This window comes from Aristolochia californica, unplaced genomic scaffold (assembly GCF_029961685.1).
Source record: "Aristolochia californica isolate CCGP_79_NKW_82.1479 unplaced genomic scaffold, dmAriCali1.0.hap1 SCAF_10, whole genome shotgun sequence".
Taxonomy (NCBI): domain Eukaryota; kingdom Viridiplantae; phylum Streptophyta; class Magnoliopsida; order Piperales; family Aristolochiaceae; genus Aristolochia; species Aristolochia californica.
In genome coordinates this window covers 33,142,193-33,163,785 of record NW_027181771.1, presented here as the reverse complement: position 1 = coordinate 33,163,785, position 21,593 = coordinate 33,142,193, and the positions used below count along the sequence as shown (strand labels likewise).

The following is a 21,593-nucleotide window of genomic DNA, read 5'->3' as shown; positions in this document are numbered from 1 at the left end:
GAAAGAGTTTTGGTGCTGGGCCAGCTACCGTTCTTCTTCAAACTTCTCCTCGGGAAGGGAAGCAGACAAAAAAAGACACTAACTATGAATTTCATCCATGCGACAATATGTTAAGTTAACAATACGGATTGCTTACATACACAATGATCAGCTTGCTCACCAAAACTGCCAGGGAGTTTCATTGGCACCGCCATCCGTATCTCTACATGTCTACATGAACACACCACACAAACAAAACTTGCTCTTTCAGAGGCCAAAGAAGCCAAGTTCAGTGGCCTTTTCCTTCTCAAACGTCTCAAAGTACTGATAAATGATCGTCACTGCAAGCAGGATGCCTGTCCCTGACCCAATTGCTCCCATGAAATCTGCCAAAACAGTTAGTGCACCAATACACATGCCACCAAATGCAGCTGCAGTGGGAATGTAGCGGTTCAATTCCTTCTGCAGATTGGACTCCCTGTGACCAGGCATCACCATTTGTTGTTCCTAGAAAAATTCACAAATATACCATATCAACCAGATAATAAAAATGCCAAGCTCTGCATGCTATCAAATATCAAAAGATAGGGGGCCGCACAAATCAGCAAGACAAAAAGAACAAAGCCTATCTTTAATCTCCTACTTGAATGTTGACCTCAGAATCAGACACCAAAAACTACTAATCATAATAAGTAAAACCAGGATGACATCTCTTCACCAAGAGGGCTGGATGCTGCAAATAGAACTTGCGTAAACCCTAGTAACCTAAAAGCAGTAATGTCAAAATCTAGAAAGGGAAGAAACTGAGAATTAAAATGTATACTAATGGCAAACACTAGAGAGTGAAGAAACTGAACAGAAGTAAATGTACACCTTAAGCTGCTTAGCCACATCTCTAGCTGAGGATCCAGACACTTCAATCCAAGTTTTTGAGAAAAGTGCACAGGCAGAAAGCATAAACACAATGTAAAAGAGTGCATGGAATGGATTGGCTGCCACATCTCCCAAGCTGAAAAAGTAAAATTGTATCTTCAGCATCAGCATCAGCATCAGCATCACCAGAAAGTATTTGCTGTAAACTGAATTAAGTAGACAAATAGCTTTAATCACCTAGTCGGGGCTGTCATGTAGTACACAAGGCCACCAACAGGCATATACTGACCACCTGAATACTCAGATTCTTTCCATTTACCCAGTAAATTCACAAGGAAGTTTCCACTGAACCTCCTATACAACAACTGCAATAGACATAATTAGTATCAACTTTCATATAAAAAAAGAAAAAGAAATGATATCAGGTCTTAATTTCAAAAAGAGAAAGAGCTTAGCTACCTGTGAAATAAAATAAAGATTTGAAACAAGTGCTGACTGTAGAATGATTGGCATGTTGGAGGTGTAGAACAGTTTAATAGGATACGAGCCCTGCTGCCCGCGGGCATTTTTCGACCTCACCGGCAAAACAACACGGAATCCTTGAAAGTAAATTACAACAAGGAATATCAGAACTGTTGCAAGCAAGTTCGTCACATTGGGTAGATTCTGCCGATAGAAAGCCTCCCGTAGAGCACGGACTTTATCTGCTCGACTTATCAGAAGATGGAACAAAGCAATAACAGCTCCTTCAAATTCAGCTCCTCGGCCAGTGTTAATTGTGGTTGGGCTGAATGCTTTCCAGATGATATTTTCACTGAGAAAGATAGCAACATGATGAAAAAAACTAAGATTTATAAAGAACTAGAATAAAAGTATGAAGAAGGAACTATGTAACTCACCAGATATTGGTGGCTATAAACAAAGAAATGCCAGATCCAAGACCATATCCTTTCTGCAGGAGCTCATCTAAGCATATTACAATCAAACCAGCAAAACACAGCTGAACAATTATGAGGATTGCATTCCCAACACCAAGTTGGTTAACACTGCCATACATCCCAGAAACAACATATGCAACAGCCTGACCCACAGCAATGAGAATTCCCAGTAACTTCTGAGCACCATTTCTAGAGAAACAAAATAACAAATATAAGTCAACTACCATTACACAAAAAATCTAAAACATACGTACACCAAATTTTACCCACCAAATTATGCCTAATATATGCACGAATCAAATCAATGCTGTCATACACATAGCAACGGTAGGTTATTCAATGATTCCAGGCAAGTTTAGCAGAAATGCATGCAAGTAGGATATCAGGTTAATTTTACTAAAAGCCAAATTTTCACCTTCTGCAGCAGACTACCAACTGCCATACATAGTGTTATCATAAACAAAAAAAACCATATATCTGTGAAGATGATTTAGCCTCTGATTATACCAATCCAGCAAACCAGTAATAAGTAAACCGTCACCAGGCAAAGGTTACAGAATTATCTATCAATACCAATATAAATCCAGTTGTCCAATAGAAACAGTTACTCCAACAAAATCAACATAAAATAATAATGATATTTTTTACTTTCTAGGGAAAAACTTACAGTAGAGCCCGATCCTCACGAACGCTGTTGTCGACTTCAATTATCTTAGAACCTGCCAACAGTTGAATCACCATCCCAGATGTCACAATAGGGGTGATTCCAAGTTCCATGACAGTCCCACGGCTTGACGCAAGAATAACACGCATCCAGTAGAAGGGATCTGCTCCTGTTGTTGAATGAATGCCATACAGAGGGAGTTGACTGCAGACCAGGAAGATGAAAAGCGAAATCACGGTGTATATAACCTTCTCTCTGAAGGGAACCCTCCTATCGGCGGATTGTACCTCAGGCAAGATCGAAAGAAAAGGCCTGACAAGATGCAGGACTCTAAACCCCCCACCCATATTTTCTAGTCAAATCTATGTCAAAACTGCAAAATAATCAACACAAACAATTAATCATACAAATAAAGGAGAAATGAAAGAGGAAATAAATCATCATAAGAAACCCGAAATCTTTTTTTCTTTTTACGAACACAAAACTGCAATTCTAATGCATGAAATCCTCGTCTTCTGGTCAACCAGGTTACAAATTACACTAAAAAAATTAAAATTTCCTCTTCGAACCAAAGAAATACCTCCAGCGGATCGGAAGGATTTGACAAGAAAAATAAATGGTCTCCTCCGCTAGAAACCTAAAACTACTAGATCATCGGGACGGAGTCGGCGGAAAACACAAGGATCTGCTCGTAGTATTTCATCTATTTATAGAGATAGCCACGCGTTCAAGATGAAAAAATTGGACAAATAACAGATAGACAAGTAAGCACCGATGACATGGAATCGTAAAACAGTCGGACTTTCCTGAGATGAATTTTGGGTTTTTTTTTTTCCGAATCTCATGATTTTCCATTTACAAAAGACATGTTGACCGTTCTAACGAAAAAATAGACAAAGTCGTAGGAAAATTACATCCAGTACGATTGATCGGGAAAATTACAAACCGGCCGAGTTACATCAATTTCTAATGGCCGATACGCCGATACGCCTATACATTTCATTGTAACGGTCAATAATTTTCTGTTACATAATTGTTCTGTGGTAGCGGCCGATACTGCGTTATTAACGGACCGATATTGCGTCGAAGTTTCAAAACTGAGATATAGCCGATATATCAGTTAATTATTTGTATTGTTACGCCTCCGAACCACATCCCTCATCCGACTGTGAGGAGGGCGAGATCGTGCGCGTGGTTCGAAAACCCGTTAAAGACGGAAACAAAATTTTACTCCACCGGAGGCTCAACCACAGCACAGAAAATGGCAGCAAGCAACAGCGGCTCCACCAAAAGCAGCCCCAAGAAGGCCAATCTCTTGGATCCGCATTCCATCAAGCACCTTCTCGATGAATCGGTGACGGAGGTTCATGATTGCCTACTCGGCTCCACTAGCCCTAGCTGTTTTATGTCTCCTTCTTTCATTCTATTGAGTAGAATTTTAGGCCAAACTAAGTTGGGGTTGTAATTCTTTTTACCTTCACAGATCGTTACCAGCAGAGGATACAAGGAAGACGTGAGAATGAGCAACATCCGACTCTTCATGGGAACGATCATTATCATTGTTGCTCTCGTGGCTCAATTCTACCCTAAGAAGTTCCCTGAAAACAGAGAGTTCCTCATTGGTTGCATTGTGTTATATCCTTCAAATCGTACCAGTTGCCTTGTTATCCTTGTTTTCAGAATTTTTACTTTATATTGCGAAACTCCATTGTTGACATGTCTTTGAGAATTTCTTTGGTCCTTGATTCGTCTTAAGTATGTAGCTCTCAACGGATTGTTGCAATTGATTATCCACACGAAGGAGAAGAATGCTATTCTGTTCACTCATCCACTTGAGGTGAGAACTTTGTCTTAGAGATTTTTGGGTATGCTTCTAATCATCCTAGTTAATGAATTTACTTAGAATATTAGACGTTGGCCCATTGTTCTTGTCATTTTGTATTCTTTAATATTATCTAAAATTATTAATTGTTATTGGTGCTACACCCTGTCTGGTATTTCCACATCCCCTATTTTTACTTCACTTCAAGAGTATCAAGGACCTGTTTCTGTAATAATTGTTTTAGTAAAGACAAAGATGGGTATAAGTTTGCAACTGTTCACGGATTATCAGATGGGAATTGACTGGTTGAAAATATGTTTGCCATGTTCATATCTTGCTTGGCCTGAGTTTTATTGCTAGGAGATTTTGCTGGATTCTTCACTTTGGTTTTACTGCGTTTTGTGCTATTGCTTAAGATGAAATTTGTTGTTGGTTGATATATCATGGATTGTTGATGAATGGAATTTGGTGACGGAATCGGCTGGTAATGGCTTTTGTTATTGAAAGCTACAAGTCAAAATTTTGTTACAAGTTTGGCCAAACTTCCATGTTTAAAACAATCAATTTGGATGGTTTTCATTCAAATTTTCAACTTTGTTATGCAAGTTCCAGTTCATAGTTAATAATGTTGAAAGATATATTGTACACAATAGGAACACCTAAGAGTAATAATAAATTGCATGGGAAGCAAAGACAGCATATCTGGCATTCTGAACCATGTCATATACCGGTTTGCTTCTGTCGGTCATCCATTGGTTATCTAATCCTCCAATTTCGTATCAGAAGGTGCTTGATATCGTTTTCCATGACCACATCATTATCCATGTTAACTATAATCTACGTTAACTACCTCTGTTTTGAGATCTTTCTAGTCATTGGTGGGAAAGAAAATGGATGCCAAATATACCTAATATATGAAGAAGGGTCTAGGCATTCTAGAAACATCAAGCACATGGACTTAAGCAGTGCGGCTGTTAAATGATGTTATATTTTTAGAAGTCATGCACATCCAACTTAATAGGTTTAAGGAAATTGCAGGATTTCAGCTAATAGTGAAATTATTGGTATTTTCTTCACTGATGTAATGGTTGAGCTTTAGATACTTAAAAAGTTTTCCTTTGAAGGTATGATGACTTGCATCAGGAATATAAGAGACACAGAATTTAAGAGAAAAAGCTTTAGGCTGGCAGAAGAGCTACTCTGTCTCATGCAGGGGTGGGCATATTGTTTTCCTACTAAATATCAGATACCCTGAAATCTGATACATATTGGCCATAATGGCTGATAAGTTTCCCTGTATTGGCCAATATGCCACATATTGGCCAGGGTGAAGTCCGATACCTATCAGAGAAACACCCATCCCTGGTCTCTAGGGTGAAATTATAGGACCTTTTTACTATGGCTATTTATCTAGAGCAAAAGAAAATTTGCCTGATTAATTTATTCCACTCTGTCTTTTTTGTTTCATTCAGTGGTGAAAAAGGAAGGAATATCCAAGAACTGAGACAATTGAGAGATATAAAAAAGAAAACAATGTGCATTTTCATCCTTGAGATTCCTTTTATTTTTAACAATTCAAATGTTTTGAGAGCTACAATTATGTAAACATTCAGGAAGACCTCATCTTCTAATCTTTTGTTGAATTATTTTTTATTTCCATTTTGTTACCCCTGTTGCATGGTTTCTAATAGGGCACATGAGATCGAAATTACTGGAAGTTCATTGACCTGTTTTGATATTGAAATAGCTGTTTTGATTTTGAAGAACACTTGCTTTCTCAGTTCTATTTCCTAAGCAGTAAATGACATAACTTAGAACATAACAGAGGTTTCCCAAGCTACCCAAAAATTGTACTTCAGCTCTAACCATTCACAATTCATTATGCCATTAGTCTATGTAGCAGCAACACTGCATTTTTTAGCTAAACTTGTGGGGAAAGAAGATATTGTAAGAACTTTAGATAACAAATGTAGACTAAAAGTTTGCTGAATTTCCTCTTGTCTTCTGTTTGATAACTTGTGGCATCAATGACAGCCTGTGTGCAACACCTGTAAGTATTATCTTTTTGGTCATTAGTATGGCTTATTTAAATTTGATAGATCATACCATTCAACTGGATGTGTTTGAAGTATTTCCTTATTTTCTCCAATTATGCTGAGAGGCTTTGAATTTCTTGAGATGCCCTTTTTAGAAAATCCTCTATGACATGCTAAAGGTGTACCACATTGCATTTCATGTGTTTGACACATGCTGTGCAGGTATGAGTGTTTTGACTGCTTACCCAAGTGTTTATTAAGCATTTTGGGTGCTCAGTAATATGTTTATGCTTTATGCTTTGATAAGGACACTTCCCTAACCAAAGTGGTCAGAATGCTTGACAAAGCATTTTGGTGTTACCAAACGTCTTCATGCTTTGTAGGCTATTTAATATTTCGGTAAGCAATACAAATGCTTTGGTACCCATCAAAACGAGCACATTAATGCTTGCATATGCTTTTGCCAGATACTTGAAATATATGGAAGATTTTCTGAGATGACTGTGGCAGAAAATCTGAGCGACTGTAAGACATGTTATGAAATGTATTAGAAACTGAGAATTACAAGTTGCTATGCCAAGTGAAATAGCCAATTTCTTGACAACGTGAAAGAAAGTAACCATTGTTTGTTTTATTGTGTTCTTGTCCAAGGAATTCAATTCAGAGCTCAAGCTCAGAGTCTTGGATAAGTGATGTTTTCTGGACATGAATATCACTTACAGTGACCACAGATTTCTGGATTTCTTGGATTGCTATAAATGGGCTTTGCGTTCGCAGGGATCATTCAACAGTACTGGATTGGTGATCACTTCTAAGCTGCCAAGATTCTCTGATATGTACACTCTTGCCGTGGCTAGTGCTGATCCGAAATCTATTTCTGCAAACAAACCTGCCCACCTCTCAAAAAGTGTCACCAAATGGTTTGCGCTTCTTTACCTCTCTGTCCACTAGAATCTTCTTTCATTTTGTGCTTAGAACAATCTTACTAATTAGCAAGTATTTTTCTTTATGATTCATTACTTATTTATTTTCTTGACGCAGGTTTACTCGTGAAGGGGTCCTTGTGGAGGGCCTGTTCTGGAAAGATGTGGACAAACTAATTGATGAGTACTGTGGAGATACTCGAAAGAACAAATGACTTGGGGTAGACGATTATGTATTAGAAACAGCACTAACCCAATGACTCGGAAAAGTTAAGAGCTGAGATTGAGTTTTCATGTCTTTACTCTGGCCTGGTAGGCAATATGTCTTGAAGACGCCCTTTACCAAACGGAAGCTATAATTTTACTAGATTTATTGTTTTTTTTTTCCTGATTTAGCTATAATCTTGTATTCTAATTAAAAAACAACACATGAAAAAAGAACACAATTCATTTAGGGTTTAGGGTTTATTTCCTTAGAAAATGTCTATTTTGAAAAACATGAAAGGGTGAGAATTTCAGGTAAAGGACTGTAGAAACTACTTTCCCTAAAAGACATCGTAGGAAAGGGAAGATCCCCTACTACTTAGGGTTGAGGGTTAGGGTTTAGGGTTTACGATTTATTTCCTTAGAAAATGTTTATTTGAAAAACATGTTTGTAGAGGGTGAGAATTTCAGGTAGTAGAAGCTACTTTCCCTAGAAAGACGTCGGAGGACAGGGAAGATCCCATACCTCTTGGCCATGCAGCGGAGGAGGCCAGCATGGGGGGGGGGGGGGGGGGGATGTGGTGTACTTTTAGTAATTTTATTAACAATTATAATATATTATGATTTTATTAAATATTCTAAATTTAATATAAATATATTTGAATTATATAAATGATTAATTAAATTAGTTTAAGTACACTAATCGATAATTAAGGTTAAGAGTTATTTTACTTTATTTAAATTAACACACATATAAAATAATAACTATATTATTCAATTTAAAGCTATTTATTTTAAGAGAGAAAGAATCACTAGTTTCTAGTTACTCCGTGCCACACAGTGAACTAGCCAATGGCGGATGCCACAATATCGCAAATGGATTGTCTTGCCCTGTCCAAGTAAAAAAACGAAAGAAATGCACACTCCCTACGCAGGTATTATCCTGATCAGGTTCTAAGGGACTCTCTCAGCCAGTATCAGAGATCCAAGATCAGATGACCTGAATCTCAGCAGATACAGGCACCCCTGGTGCAGTGTCAATAACAGAAGACAAAAAAGATAAAAAGAACAACAAATTTTTTTGAGGAAACAGATTGAAAACCATCTCTGATGATTTTATTCATGAAAAAGATTCTAGAACAAGTCAAACAAAGCAAAGCTAAGTTATTGTAAATAACTACTTAATTCACCTAATCCTCAAGACAAGGTGCAGGTGCCAAGCTTGCATTTTCAATTATGCAAATACTATTCACTGGAAAATAAATTCAGAGTTTAGAAAGCTGTAGAGAAATCAATCCTCCTGAACTTAGCTTCTAACACTATTCACAGCCCTTTCCAAAGACAATATATTTATTGCTGCAGATGCATGAAAGAGTTTAATGGAATTGCAGTAGGCAAAAGTAGATTCAAAAAGCAACCTGAAAAAGAGAAGACCACAGAGAAGAGCCCACTGACCTTCATCTCTCCATTTTGTCAGTATAATAATTTTCAGGCAAGTAAATCTCTCCCCCAACTTCACCATGCTGTTCCCCGCTAACAGTCTTCTTGGCAGCTAAAAATTCAGCACTCATGGCATCCATCCCTTGCTGCATAGCTTCGTCCAAATTCCCATAACCATGCTCCTCAGCATACTTCCGAACATCCTCTGTAATTTTCATGGAACAGAACTTGGGCCCACACATAGAACAGCAGTGTGCCACCGTAGCCCCCTCTGATGGTAGGGTTTCATCATGGAATGACATGGCATTCTTTGGGTCAAGAGACAAAGCAAACCCGACCATTCATCGGAATTCAAACCTTGCCTTGCTTAGAGCATCATCCCAGGCTTGGGCGTGTGGGTGTTTCTTTGCTAAATCTGCTGCATGGGCAGCTATCTTATAAGCTATAACACCTGCCTTCACATCGTCCCTATTGGGCAGCCCTAGGTGCTCTTTAGGTGTTACATAGCATAGAAGTGCAGTACCAAGGGCACCAATATTAGCAGCACCGATTGCTGCAGTAATATGATCATATCCTGGAGCGATATCAGTAGTCAACGGGCCAAGAGTGTAGAAAGGAGCCTCATGACACCACTCCAACTGTTTTGCCATATTTTCAGAAATTTTGTGCATAGGAATATGGCCAGGTCCTTCATTCATAACCTAGGATAAGCATGAGAAGTCATTATCAGAAGGCTAGGATCTTAAACCAGAGGAGGTCTGCAATCTTAATATACATCATGCACTAAAGAAAACCTCCAATCACTTTTCAGAGAAATGCAAAAATATGTTATCAGTTCACTTCTCTGACAGAGGGGGACGAAAAGGTAAAACAGGAAATACATGAGTTTAAGAGGATGCTATTTCTAGTCTTCCAATTGTTGTTAAACATTAAAATCAACAGTACTCAACAAGAGAAGGAAAACTTCAAATTCAAAAGGACATCAACATCTAATTTCTCTTAAAAGACGCTATATAGATACATATCTACTCATATATACTCACAAATAGTTAAGGGATGGATATACATAAAATAAACTATTGCAAAGTGGCGCCATTGAAAACTGTCTTGCCTCTTGATCTTGATCGTTAAGTGACAGAAAATAGCAAAATACTCTAATAGGTGAACTAATTCATTCCACCTCTTTGCACAATCCAACCTTGATTATGTAGTACAAAAAAATGCTTGGTAACTTCAAAGGAAGAAGCCATCAAAGACAGATAGATAGAAAGCCAGAAATATACTACTAGATCACGCATATATATACACACACTCAAGCTTACGGACATATACATATACAAATATATATATATATATATCTATATGTATATATGGATGTGAAAAAATCAATGTCAACAAGAGGAAGTAAATGACTTACTATTTTAGAAAGAAGTTGAACTATAAAAAACATAAAATACTATGAAATTTTTTTTAACCTGCACATCCTTTTCCCATGTCAGCTCTCCTTGCGTCAAAAGCTCTGCAAACTGTGCAGTGTCATTAGCATCATAAATTGAACCCGGCCTAAGGCCATCATCGATTGATAGTGCCCCATCATATTGATTGCAAATGTCAAGTATGTCATCCCAATGCTCATAAGCAAAGTTTTCTTTGTGATAAGCCAAGCACCATTTAGCATGAATTGACCCACCACGAGATACAATTCCAGTCATGCATTTTGCAGTTAAGGGAATATACCGAAGCAAAACCCCAGTATGAATGGTGAAATAGTCCACACCTTCCTCAGCTTGTTCAATCAATGTTTCCCTAAAAACATCCCAGCTGAGATTCTCTGCTATTCCATTCACTTTCTCAAGCGCCTGATAAATAGGTACAGTCCCAACAGGTACAGCAGAATTACGGAGAATCCACTCCTGTGTCTCATGAATATGTCGACCAGTTGAGAGGTCCATTGCTGTGTCAGCCCCCCACATAGAGGCCCACTGCAGTTCGTGTACCTCTTCCTCAATGGAACTTATCACAGCTGAGTTACCAATATTTGCATTCACTTTAACCAAGAAGTTTCTGCCAACTACCATGGGTTCTGACTCCAAATGCTTTTTGTTGGATGGGATAATGGCCCGGCCACGTGGAACTTCTGAGCGTAGAAATTCAGGGTCAAGCTTCTCCCTGGTGGCACAGAACAACATTTCTTCAGTGATTATGCCCTGCTTAGAATAGAACATTTGTGTGTATCGTGGTCCACCCAACTTCTCCCGCCTATCTACCCAGTCTTTTCGTATCTTTGGAAGACCTGTTAATCACAAAATATATTAAATTAATTATGCTAAATGACATGCAATGGAAAAAAGGGCAACACTTTAAAGTAAAATGAACAGAAAGGTGATAAACACAACAGATAAAAGCCATATATGGTCCATATGCCAAAGGACCACTTAACACCAACTCCCAAGCCACATTCTTACCATCCCTGAAGCTGTTGGGGGGAGAGGAAGCTGGAAGATTATCTGTCCGATCAGTATGAAATACCAGATTCCATAATAAGAGGGATGGAGGGGTATTTAGACAGATGAAAAGTATAGAAATTTTGGAATATGAAACTCAGTTAAACTTGATGATCTCAGCACAATAAAAATTTAAAAAGAAATTTTGGTTTAAGGAAATCTTGCCAACACGTGGACTAATGTTTTGTGGGCCACTGGTGTCATAATTGTCAAAGTATTGACCCTCTTCAGTAAGGTGGACACGGCGAAATGGGACCTTAAGGACATGACCAGATTGCTCGTGAACAATTTCCCTACAAAGCGGAACAAGAGCATTATGATAACTGCCCAGTATTATATTGAAAAGTTTAGTAACTTTGCAAGGAAAAGATGACAAGACACAAAGGAAGATAAAATGGAGGGAATAACAAATACCTGTATTCCTTTGTGCTCTTTGGGAAACACTGTTCAAATGATGGGAGGGGAAGAAAATCTGGGGCAAGCAGGATCTACAGTGTGTTTCCTCTGTTTGTTTTTCTCTGGATTTGTCGTAGCAGGATCAAAGGTTAAAGTGGCTGTAGGAATCAGAGAAGTAGGTCCTCCTTCCTTTTCAAACAGATTTGGAACACAACCCACCACTTCAAATCCAGGCAAAAAGGAAGTTTTAAGAAACTTGGTAGAAGGACAGGGGCTGCTTTTCCTATATGCACCACAAGTCAAGGCTGCATGTAAAGATGCCATTTCTGCCAAAAAAAAAAAAAATGATTAGAAATTTAAAATGTGGAATACTGCAACAATAATGTTTTGACAAGTGAAACATGATTCAAAAGAACAAGCTTTGTTTTAAGGAATTCTGATAATAGACTGACTGTGAAAAAGCAGGTTAAAAATTGGACCCAGTTTTGAGAGAATTAATAGGCTCCAACCACATTTGCTTGTCTACCAGAAACTGAAATTGAGACGAACGTCCCCTCTCTTTTTTTCATTACACATAACAATATTTTCTCCCACTCGTTGAGAAGAAGGAACACAACACAGAATAATGAGTAAGATAGTATATTAGGTGCCTGTATCCATTTTTCTTTTTCATCCTTTGGATTGATCAGCAAAAGTTAACTTTGTATACCAAACCAATAATAGGCTAAACAAATCAATTATGCAGCATAGCCCTGCTTCCAATAAACCAATACTTTGATGATTTAATATCCTTCAAAATTAAGTCAATATATACATGTTTTTGGTGACTGTGTGATGGTGCATGCACGATCGTAATCATAAATGATACCAATCAGGTCAATCATCAAGCCTAAACGTCCAAGTCAAAGCAAGTTCCACCACAATCAAAGACCAATCAACATACGTTGTGGGAACACAAAGCCTACTTAAAACTTTTATCAGTAGAGGCACAAAATGTGGTATATTCAAGTTACTTCTTCCTATATATTCCCTCCAATCCCACACTTTACCTAAGACAAAGACATATAAAAGTACGATAATCGCAAATAATACCGAGACAAGATCACAAAGCGGTACAGTTTCCCAAGCACACGTAACAGTTCAATTCCTTCCTCATATACAAAAGCCGTACGCGGTTAAGAATTCAAAAGCTACAGATGAAATGAGATGCCATGCTCCTTGTAATGAATTCAAACTATTCCTCAGAATTCTAATGCAAAGCATAATCAGTAAGAAAGAGAAATGAACCGCAAAAAACAACAAAATAAGGACAAAAACAAAGATTATCCTCTAGCAACGCAGAGGATAAAAACTGCAACCCTCGTAATGGCAAGGTTCGAGCTTACTGCTCTATGTGAATCTGATCTTTTGACTCGCAGAGAAGGTAGCGACTGCTGTAAAGGCATGAGGAGACGCCGAACATTTACAGCACGGGGATGGGAGAGCATAGAGGCAGTGTCACGAATAGCTCTCAAAAGCGTAATTCGACGTGGCGGGCCCACATCTATTGCATAAACTTTTGGACTCGAGGGCCCACATGATGTCGAACCTAGGAAAATTTTCGTCTTTGTTATTACGGCAGGTTTTTGAACTCGTTGACTCCCGAGTCAATCGAGCCAGGTTAGGGGAGTAAAACTCGAACTCTTCTATAAATTGGCGAATTCTCCCCGACTCGGATGGCGTACAAACACCATATAGTAGAGATAGAGAAATGCATGGACAGCGTTATACGGCCCTGAAGCCCTCTGCTCACTTGGAGAGCCGAATCACCAGTCAAATGATGCCAATATGTAGCTAAAACCTGCAATTTTGGGGATTTTAAGTATCAAATCGGAGAACCCTCCATTTGTATCTGCACTCTGTACGTTCAGAAACTGGAATTAGATCAGGATCAAAATATAAAATGCATAGATTTAGAGATTCTAATAGATTTGTTAATGCACATAGATACAGTTTGACAAATGTACCAAGACAGGCATGTTTGGATCTTTAAAATCTAGAACATGAGATTCTAAATACTTGGGACTGTTATATCTGTTAGATTGATCAAAAGTTCACTTATTAATAATAGCAATATACAATGAATACAGAATGGTTGCTATATAAGACCCATGTACAACACATGCAAGACAGAACTGCACTCCTTGTAGAACAACTCAACAGATTTGGGGCTGGGAGGTACCACTCTTCAAGTTATCCTCTCGCCGTGCCTATTCTTCTGTCAGGATCCTGAATTACTGACCATGAGTGCTCAGAGAAACAGAAACCAAAGTATCGACAGATGATGTTCGTCGTACTCCAGAAAGGAAATGTAGTCAGTGCATGAAATTTACAATGGTTATGTTAGCCTTGCAAAAGAACCTTCTGTGATTTGCAAAACGATTATCTTTTTCAAACTAAAATTTGACTTTGTAGTAGGTATCAAGAGGTTGTTTGCAGTGGTAGTAGGTTTTCGTCCTTCCCTTTCACAAAAAGAGTAAGTTCTGCTGGAGCCACAACCAACTTCAACCATTCCTGTAACTCCTCGCCCTCCACCTTCTCCTTACCTGTAAAAGAGGTGCAATCAAAGCAAAAACAATTTGTATTTCATAAACATTAAGGGAGAATGAAGACTTGAGACAGGAAAAATGTACAGTGTGAACTAGGAGAACTTCACTATTTCTACAAAGTTGCAGTTATTAGATTAAAAAGGTTTTTGTTATTTGAGTTGCCCAATCAATTTTTTTATTAAATAAATCACAATATTAAATATATTTGTCAAAATAGCCAATTCAACTCATGGTCAAAGATTAGACACTAGGATCACATGGTCAATGACACATAATTAAGAGTGTGTCAAGTAAGCATCAGAAAACTTGTGAGTACACAGGTGGCAGGACCCACTTAAAAAAAAAAAAAAGAGCTCTACAGGTGGCAAAAACAGCTCGGAGAAGGAGGAAACCCTTTCCTACAGCCACCAGAAGGGAAGGTGTTGAATTTATGGAAAAGATAAATACTTCATTGACTTGATGTAATCAGAGTACATGAACCCCTATTTATAATAAAGGAAAGTAGTAGAGTCCAATTACAATTAAAACTACCCTTGTCCCAATTATACCCAAACTCTAACACTTAAAGATAAGTTCTAACATAATTAAATAACTCAACATAAATAGAAGACTAACATAACTAAAACACCTTTAAACTAAAACTCTTTTGTGAGACCTGCTTTCATAATAATTTTGGCTCGATAAGACTTCTTATTGTGAGAGTCATGTAAGATTTGTCCATATTTGCTCTTCAACAAAAGGGACCGGGGGAGGTACCTCCCTCATTCCGTCGCAAAGACAGAATTAGGGTGGGATGGAGGCCCCTCCTCCCACTCCCTCTCTGATCCAGAGTGAATTGTGGTAATCATCAGTTTTGCCCAGAAGTTCGCTACAGGGATTGATCCAGTGGCTTGATGGTTAAGATCAACGAGTTGTGCATGTAAATGTTGGCTGCAGGGACTGATCCAGTGGCTTGTGAGTTATGATAAAAAAAAGTCAAATATGTGAATTGGATGCTGTGATAGGAACTGTGGCAGTGCACCAAGTTTCTGGTGGAAGATGGGAATGCAATTCCTCATTTTTCTTCACACAACCAATCACTGCAAACTGAAGTGGGGAAGTAGGGGATGGAGACAAAAAGACCAAGATGATTTGGTGAAGAGTTGAAAAACTTCTTGACAAATAACAAAGTAATAAGCAAACATAGAAAGGGAACGGAGAAAGATAAAAACTGTTTGCTTTTGCTTGTTATTTTGAGAAAGAAATTTTACAAAATCCAATGATGGCCACACAGGACTGAAGCTGAACACAGACGAATACTGAAGGGATCAAAGGCAGCGGGCATAAAATCCTACGCTGACCATCTGCTTGCAAGAATCAAGGAAAGTGAACTCGTAGTAGAATCAGGATTGATATTGACAGAACCTTTTGTGCTTCCTTTTCCACCTCTGGCACTGGAAAGGTAGTGGGAAGAGGGGGTGCCTCCCCCCAGCCAATCTCCATCACACAGATGGAAGACCTCCCACTCTGATCCAAGAAAGGAGGAGGAAAAAAGGTGGTAGGGAGGCCTCCTCCAGTAACCTCCTGCCGTTTGCCACAAATAAAACTCTTTTTGTTAAGTGGATCCCATCACTTGTAGATCCACAAATTTGTCATACATATTTGGCATTCTCTTGCTAATCTTTCAATTTGGCTATGCCAACTTAGTGTCAAACTTTTAACCACTTGTTGAACTGGCTAACTTGACAAATATGTTTAACTATCATGTAATAGCTAATAAAGAATTTTTTATTAGGTATTATGACAAAAACCTTTTATATTGAATCTGATCAACTGACAATACGTACCAGCACTGATGTTCAGCATCATAAGTCATTTTATCAGTTTTCATAAATAAGGCAAGAGCAAATGTAGAAAAAAAACACTTTTCTTTTCACTAACTACAGACAGTTTACCTTCCAAATGAGCTCCAAGCCCCTCCAAAACTGTAGGATTAGCACGCACAACAGATAGTGCCACTTCAAGTGCAGACTGTAGAAGTGCTTTTACCTCTCTTTGCACAAGATCCACCAGATGTCCCTGCCACCATGGACCTCACATCAATCTTTATAGCATAAATAGATAGATAACTAGAAGAAGGTGTTTAAGAGGGGAAAAAAGAGAAAACCTGATCCCTTCCCCATGGTAAGCCCCCTCCAGATTCATCAAGCCCACCCCCTGATAATGCTGTCATGGAGATTGGACCAATTGTCTGATTAAGACCATACTCAGCAACAGCTTTATAAGCCATATCTGTTGCACGTCTTATGTCATCAAGTGCACCTGTGGATACACGGCCTGAATAAACAACTTCTTCTGCAGCTCGCCCGCCTAGTAGTGTGACTAAGCGGCCTCTTAATTCATCAATAAAGAGCAGATATCTGTCCTCGGATGTAGGAGGAATGTACGTGAAACCCAAAGCCCCTCCTGATCTAGGCAAAATGCTCAATTTCTGAACAGTTGAGAACATTGAAGCATTTCTTTATCAGATTTAATCAGTGGACTAGTCACCTTTACTGTAAACCGTGACAAAATTCTTCAAATTACCTCAACACGCGGTTGTCCAGGAAGCAGATTTGCAACAGCAGTCCCCACAACTGCATGACCAGCTTCATGTCTTGCAACAACAGCCTTCTCACTCCCTTGCAATTTTGCATGCTTTTTCTCTATACCCTGAAAGATTAAATGGCCTTTCAATCAACTGTAACAAAAACAAGTTGACAATGAATGGATCCAGTTCACTTAAAGCAACATAGTTAATTACGAAACATTGGAACGACACATACAGCTATGGAGCGTTCTACTGCTTGAACGAAATCAATCTTCTCCACAACAGTTTTGTTTACCCTACCAGCCAATAATGCAGCTTCATTTACCAGGTTTGCTAGGTCTGCCCTGCACAAGGTCCAAATTCACAGGTCAATGGAATTAAAAGAAAAACTGAGATATTATGCACCATAAATTAAATTAAGAAGATAGGTACCCTGTGCAACCAGTTGTCATTGATGCAATTTCACAAAGATCAACATCTTCCCCTAGAGGAAGTTCCTTTTTGGAAACATGAACTTTCAGAATAGCTTCTCTTCCAAGTCTATCAGGGGTCTCCACCTGTGAAAACAAACAAACCAACAACCATTTCACAAAAAAAATCACTTAAAAGAAACCAAATCATTTTCATGCCTAGTGTGAAGAAACACAAACCATAACAACACGATCAAATCTTCCAGGACGGCGTAGCGCATGATCCAGGACATCAGAGCGATTAGTTGCTCCAAGGACAATCACAGCAGAATTGCTGTCAAATCCATCCATCTCCTGAAGCAAAACACCCATGAAAGTATAAAACTTCAATAACATGTGTTGCCCTGGAACATAGTGAAAGTTTCAACTTCCATGACATCTTACAGTGAGCAACTGATTTAGCGTCTGCTCCCTCTCATCATTACTGACAACTCGAAACCTACCATCACGGCTCTTGGCTACAGCATCTATCTGAAAGTATAGAATCCAGAAAGGATTTCAGCCCTGACTAATTTGCAGTAGTCTAATATGTTTCCATGTTTCTTTCATCATTAATGAACGACGATGCCTAATTTGGAGGTAATTTCAGCAATTATATAGGACATGCTCAGATGGATATCTCAGAGATTGAGGAACGACGAAATCAGAAATGAAATGATTATGGCAACAGTAAGACATAGCACCAATACATAGGAAAAAAATATTAAAGAGATTCATCAGAGATAGTCTACTGGGGGTATATATAGACTACCCAGTGCAACTTTGAGCAGAGGGCTCTCCATTTTGGCTGATGAACCTGCAGTATGTAGAAAAAGACCAAACACAACACGGATGGAATTTGGAAGTGGAGAAGGACTTGAAGATGCTGACTTAACAATGATGATAATGAGAGATATAACGGAATAGAAGAAAACATTATATACATATATATATATATATATACATATACACATACACATATCCAAATCCTTAAACAAGGCAGAGATGAGGATAAAGTTGAACAAGTACAAAACTAAACAAGAAATTCCTGTAGTTTCCACCTCATCAATGAAAATAATTGAAGGAGCCTCCTTCTTTGCCCTTGCAAAAAGATCCCTCACACGAGAAGCTCCCATGCCGACATATAATTCTACAAATTCACTAGCTGAACAGCTTATAAATGGAACTTCAGCCTCCCCAGCCACAGCTTTTGCCAGAAGTGTCTTACCTGTCCCAGGAAGACCCACCTGTAATGTCAATAAATCATTAAAAAACCACAAGTCTTTTTCTTTGATGTTAAAGCATTATGTGGAAGGTTCCATCTTTTTCAATTAAAGGCTCACCAGGAGTACCCCTCTAGGAGGCCGTGCACCAAGTCGTATATATCTGTCTGGATTTCTTAAAAATTCCTGATAGAAAATTAGTTTAAAGACTCTTTTATTTTTCTTTTATCTTGAGAAAAATAATCAAAGTGTTAAACAAACAGATAATGGTTGACATTTATCATACAACAATTTCTTCCAATTCTTCCTTGGCTTCATCAACACCTGCAACATCAGCAAAAGTGATCACTTCACCATGTTCTGATACTTTTGCTGCCCCAGGACCACCAGTCTTCCTGTTTCTCAACTGCCCAGCCGCATTCTGGAACAAAATATATTCTTATTTAGTTCAAGAACTAACCAAAATATATCAAAGGAAAATGCTACTAAAAGCCTAAATAGAAATTTATGAAATGCTAATTAAAAGCCTACATGGTGGCCTATCAGATGCTAATTTCCAGTAATATGATACTTGGGTAAGCAAAAATGCAATTAAAAGCCTATATAGTAGTTCATGAAAAGCTAATAAATAGCCCACATAGTCGCCTATGAGGTGCTAATTTCCAGAAATATGATACCTGGGAGAAGCTTACAGGGAAACGATGGAGAAGGCCAACAAGTAAAGCAATGTAAAAAAGGGCAATCTGTGATGGAAAAGGAAAGCAAGACAAGTATTAGCCAAGGAAATTTGATCATTAACAGAAATAAACTTCAGTTATTTGAAGTTTGAAAAATCACTCACATCACACCACCATGTAGTTAGGTAAGGTAAAAACAACAATGCTATGGAAAAGTCCAGCTTAAAGTACCACGAGTTTTGGAAAACAATGAGAAATCTGCAAACTTAATGCCAAAAGGGAAGGTAAACAACTACCATCTTCTGCAGCCAGAAAAAAACAAAGTAAAAATAAACAATTGCTAACAACTAACCAGGTAGTACCTTAGAAAGGGATCCAACTATGAGAGGACTACAGCTAAAATTTATAATGTTATTTCAGTCAAATTAAACTAGAATTTAGCAACACATAAAGCATTCCTCATCAGAAAAGTGTCAACCACGTAAAACATACGCCCAACTCATTAATTGGAATGTACACCATGTGAAATTTTTAGGAATGACAGCAAAAACTTCTTCTTCTTTTTTTCTAATATTTCAAATAATTTTTAGAAATGACAGGCAAGATGAGACTCATTGTGCAGTAAGGACAGTCTTGATGAAGAAACGACTTCTTTGGTTTGCTCCGTTAAGAACTGGATACTTAAAAATATTTAAGAACTAGATTTACAGTCTGCTGCCACCATCACCAAAATATGCATGTCCACGTTAGTAACAATCCGCAGTTTCAAGTAGTTAGTCAAAAAGCAAAGCACCCAGGTTAAGAAGTCTCTATTCACAAAAGTCTAGTAGAAGAAATACCATTTTCTAGAAAATTTACCTATGAAATGATGGGTTTGTCCTGTAAGCTCGAAACGGTTAATTTTTGTTGCCACAAAGTAAGAAATAAAGACAAATGCTTACTAACGCAGAGTTCAAAAATCCTCCGGATCGTTTATCTGGTGAACCAAATTCTACTTCATTCTCCAGCATCTTCTCATAGGGTGCCTTTATATCACTGGGCCGAGTAGTTGTATACACAATCCTCTTCGTCGGACTCACGCTCCTAATCAAGCTCTCTGCCTCTTGTAATTTACTCCCACTACCATTTGCTTCAGTCTCAAATGCTCCTGCTGCCTCTGACCTCAGCCTAAACATGACGTGAATCCCATCTACCTCTACTTTCTGAACTTGATTATTATTTATTTTACTCAAAAAATCACTATAAGGGACGCTAACATATACCGTAGGAATCCGCGGCTCAGAGCCCGGGAGAGGAACTCCAGGCCGAAGCAGCCGCATGGCAAACATTACAATACCCAACTGAAGAAGCAAGAGCCCAATTTCTTGCGCTTGAATTATCGGCTGCCACTCAAATTTGCGTCCTTTCCACCAACCGTTGCCTTTGCGACGATTCGGCGAATTGGCTGAAGGCTTATTAACAGTCGTTTTCTTGTCTTTGGTATTTCCATCGCTTTTCTCGTTCGAATTCGTATCGTGCTCGCAGGAGCCGTTGGCATGAATTTTCCATTCTCTCCATTGCTGGTATTTCAGAAACCCCCCTCTTCGCGATATATCAATCGTCAAAATTTGAGAAACCCTAACTTGATTATAGATAGATACAGGAACAAACGTAGCTGAATTCCGACTGATATGAGATAAGTTCAAAAGCACGAGCTTCGATCGAGAGTGACAAAGATTAAATCTCCCGAACTCGTTGGAACTGCGATTTGGATTACAGTAAGTTCGTCTGGAAGCGACGGGTGTCGAGCATTCGATCGTCGACATTTTCCGAATCTGATGTCTGAGTTTCGAGAAGCATAAAATGATCGTTTCCCGATGAAGCGACTGGTTTTCAGACGGAGGCAAAAAACGGATAAGAGAAGGTTGATGAACGAAAATTACGGTTTGGATTCACCGGATAAATGGAATCCAAATGTTGACCGTTAGATTTGGCGGTCGGGGGCACAGAAGCGTTGGAGTTTCGCTTTTACTTAATTATTTGCCCTAGAATAATCATGAAACGAATATTTTATTTGGGAGGACATATGGCTTCGAATGCATCAGCTGAGGAGAGGTTTCTGGATCACCCGGTCCAGCAAATCTAGGCCGGTTGGCAATTGTTGGAGTTGAACTCACTTCTCTTGGTTGAGAATAATTATATATTTAATTTTGAGATAAAAACCATAATTACTAATTTGAGCTTAACTTACTCGTCTTAGGTAAATGGATTATATTTCTTGTTTAATTATTTTTCTAATTTCATGGCTCATTTTTTAAGTGAAGTACAA

General features: G+C 38.5%; 3 protein-coding genes and 1 pseudogene across 3 annotated transcripts; 1 reads left to right on the top strand and 3 right to left on the bottom strand.

Moving 5' to 3' along the window:
• Nucleotides 1-67: 67 nt before the first annotated feature.
• Nucleotides 68-3,139, bottom strand: LOC137937092 (uncharacterized). The gene is made up of 7 exons (XM_068782149.1): nucleotides 3,035-3,139; nucleotides 2,458-2,827; nucleotides 1,752-1,979; nucleotides 1,312-1,666; nucleotides 1,090-1,217; nucleotides 853-988; nucleotides 68-486 (listed from the first exon to the last, which is right to left on the bottom strand). Exons 2-7 carry the CDS (start codon nucleotides 2,799-2,801, stop codon nucleotides 247-249), a joined length of 1,431 nt encoding a protein of 476 aa, XP_068638250.1. The 5' UTR covers nucleotides 2,802-2,827; nucleotides 3,035-3,139; the 3' UTR covers nucleotides 68-246.
• A 469-nt stretch (nucleotides 3,140-3,608) lies between these two features.
• LOC137942529 (signal peptidase complex subunit 2-like) lies at nucleotides 3,609-7,620 on the top strand. The gene is made up of 5 exons (XM_068788220.1): nucleotides 3,609-3,817; nucleotides 3,938-4,089; nucleotides 4,210-4,291; nucleotides 7,090-7,232; nucleotides 7,354-7,620. Exons 1-5 carry the CDS (start codon nucleotides 3,716-3,718, stop codon nucleotides 7,448-7,450), a joined length of 576 nt encoding a protein of 191 aa, XP_068644321.1. The 5' UTR covers nucleotides 3,609-3,715; the 3' UTR covers nucleotides 7,451-7,620.
• A 1,151-nt stretch (nucleotides 7,621-8,771) lies between these two features.
• Nucleotides 8,772-13,228, bottom strand: LOC137937076 (phosphomethylpyrimidine synthase, chloroplastic-like; annotated as a pseudogene).
• Nucleotides 13,229-13,740: 512 nt separating this feature from the next.
• On the bottom strand, nucleotides 13,741-21,103 carry LOC137937054 (ATP-dependent zinc metalloprotease FTSH 7, chloroplastic-like). Its single transcript, XM_068782092.1, has 13 exons — nucleotides 20,227-21,103; nucleotides 19,286-19,351; nucleotides 18,895-19,029; nucleotides 18,729-18,794; nucleotides 18,447-18,632; nucleotides 17,791-17,877; nucleotides 17,587-17,700; nucleotides 17,369-17,493; nucleotides 17,172-17,280; nucleotides 16,933-17,058; nucleotides 16,514-16,837; nucleotides 16,302-16,425; nucleotides 13,741-14,364 (listed from the first exon to the last, which is right to left on the bottom strand). The coding sequence occupies exons 1-13, from the start codon at nucleotides 21,088-21,090 to the stop codon at nucleotides 14,240-14,242; spliced, it is 2,451 nt and encodes an 816-aa protein (XP_068638193.1). The 5' UTR covers nucleotides 21,091-21,103; the 3' UTR covers nucleotides 13,741-14,239.
• Between the last annotated feature and the right edge of the window lie 490 nt (nucleotides 21,104-21,593).

Bases quoted from the DNA above. Each gene is read 5' to 3' on its own strand.
- LOC137937092 (XM_068782149.1), bottom strand. From the start codon at position 2,801: ATGGGTGGGGGGTTTAGAGTCCTGCATCTTGTCAGGCCTTTTCTTTCG. The intron at 1,980-2,457 runs GTAAGTTTTTCC...TTGTTTCTCTAG, and splicing joins CGTGAGGATCGGGCTCTACT to AAATGGTGCTCAGAAGTTAC. The intron at 989-1,089 runs GTGATTAAAGCT...TTACTTTTTCAG, and splicing joins TACATGACAGCCCCGACTAG to CTTGGGAGATGTGGCAGCCA.
- LOC137942529 (XM_068788220.1), top strand. From the start codon at position 3,716: ATGGCAGCAAGCAACAGCGGCTCCACCAAAAGCAGCCCCAAGAAGGCC. The intron at 4,292-7,089 runs GTGAGAACTTTG...TTGCGTTCGCAG, and splicing joins TGTTCACTCATCCACTTGAG to GGATCATTCAACAGTACTGG. The intron at 7,233-7,353 runs GTTTGCGCTTCT...TTCTTGACGCAG, and splicing joins TCAAAAAGTGTCACCAAATG to GTTTACTCGTGAAGGGGTCC.
- LOC137937054 (XM_068782092.1), bottom strand. From the start codon at position 21,090: ATGTCGACGATCGAATGCTCGACACCCGTCGCTTCCAGACGAACTTAC. The intron at 19,352-20,226 runs GTAAGCATTTGT...TTTCCATCACAG, and splicing joins GATTTTTGAACTCTGCGTTA to ATTGCCCTTTTTTACATTGC. The intron at 18,633-18,728 runs GTGAGCCTTTAA...TTGACATTACAG, and splicing joins CTCCTAGAGGGGTACTCCTG to GTGGGTCTTCCTGGGACAGG.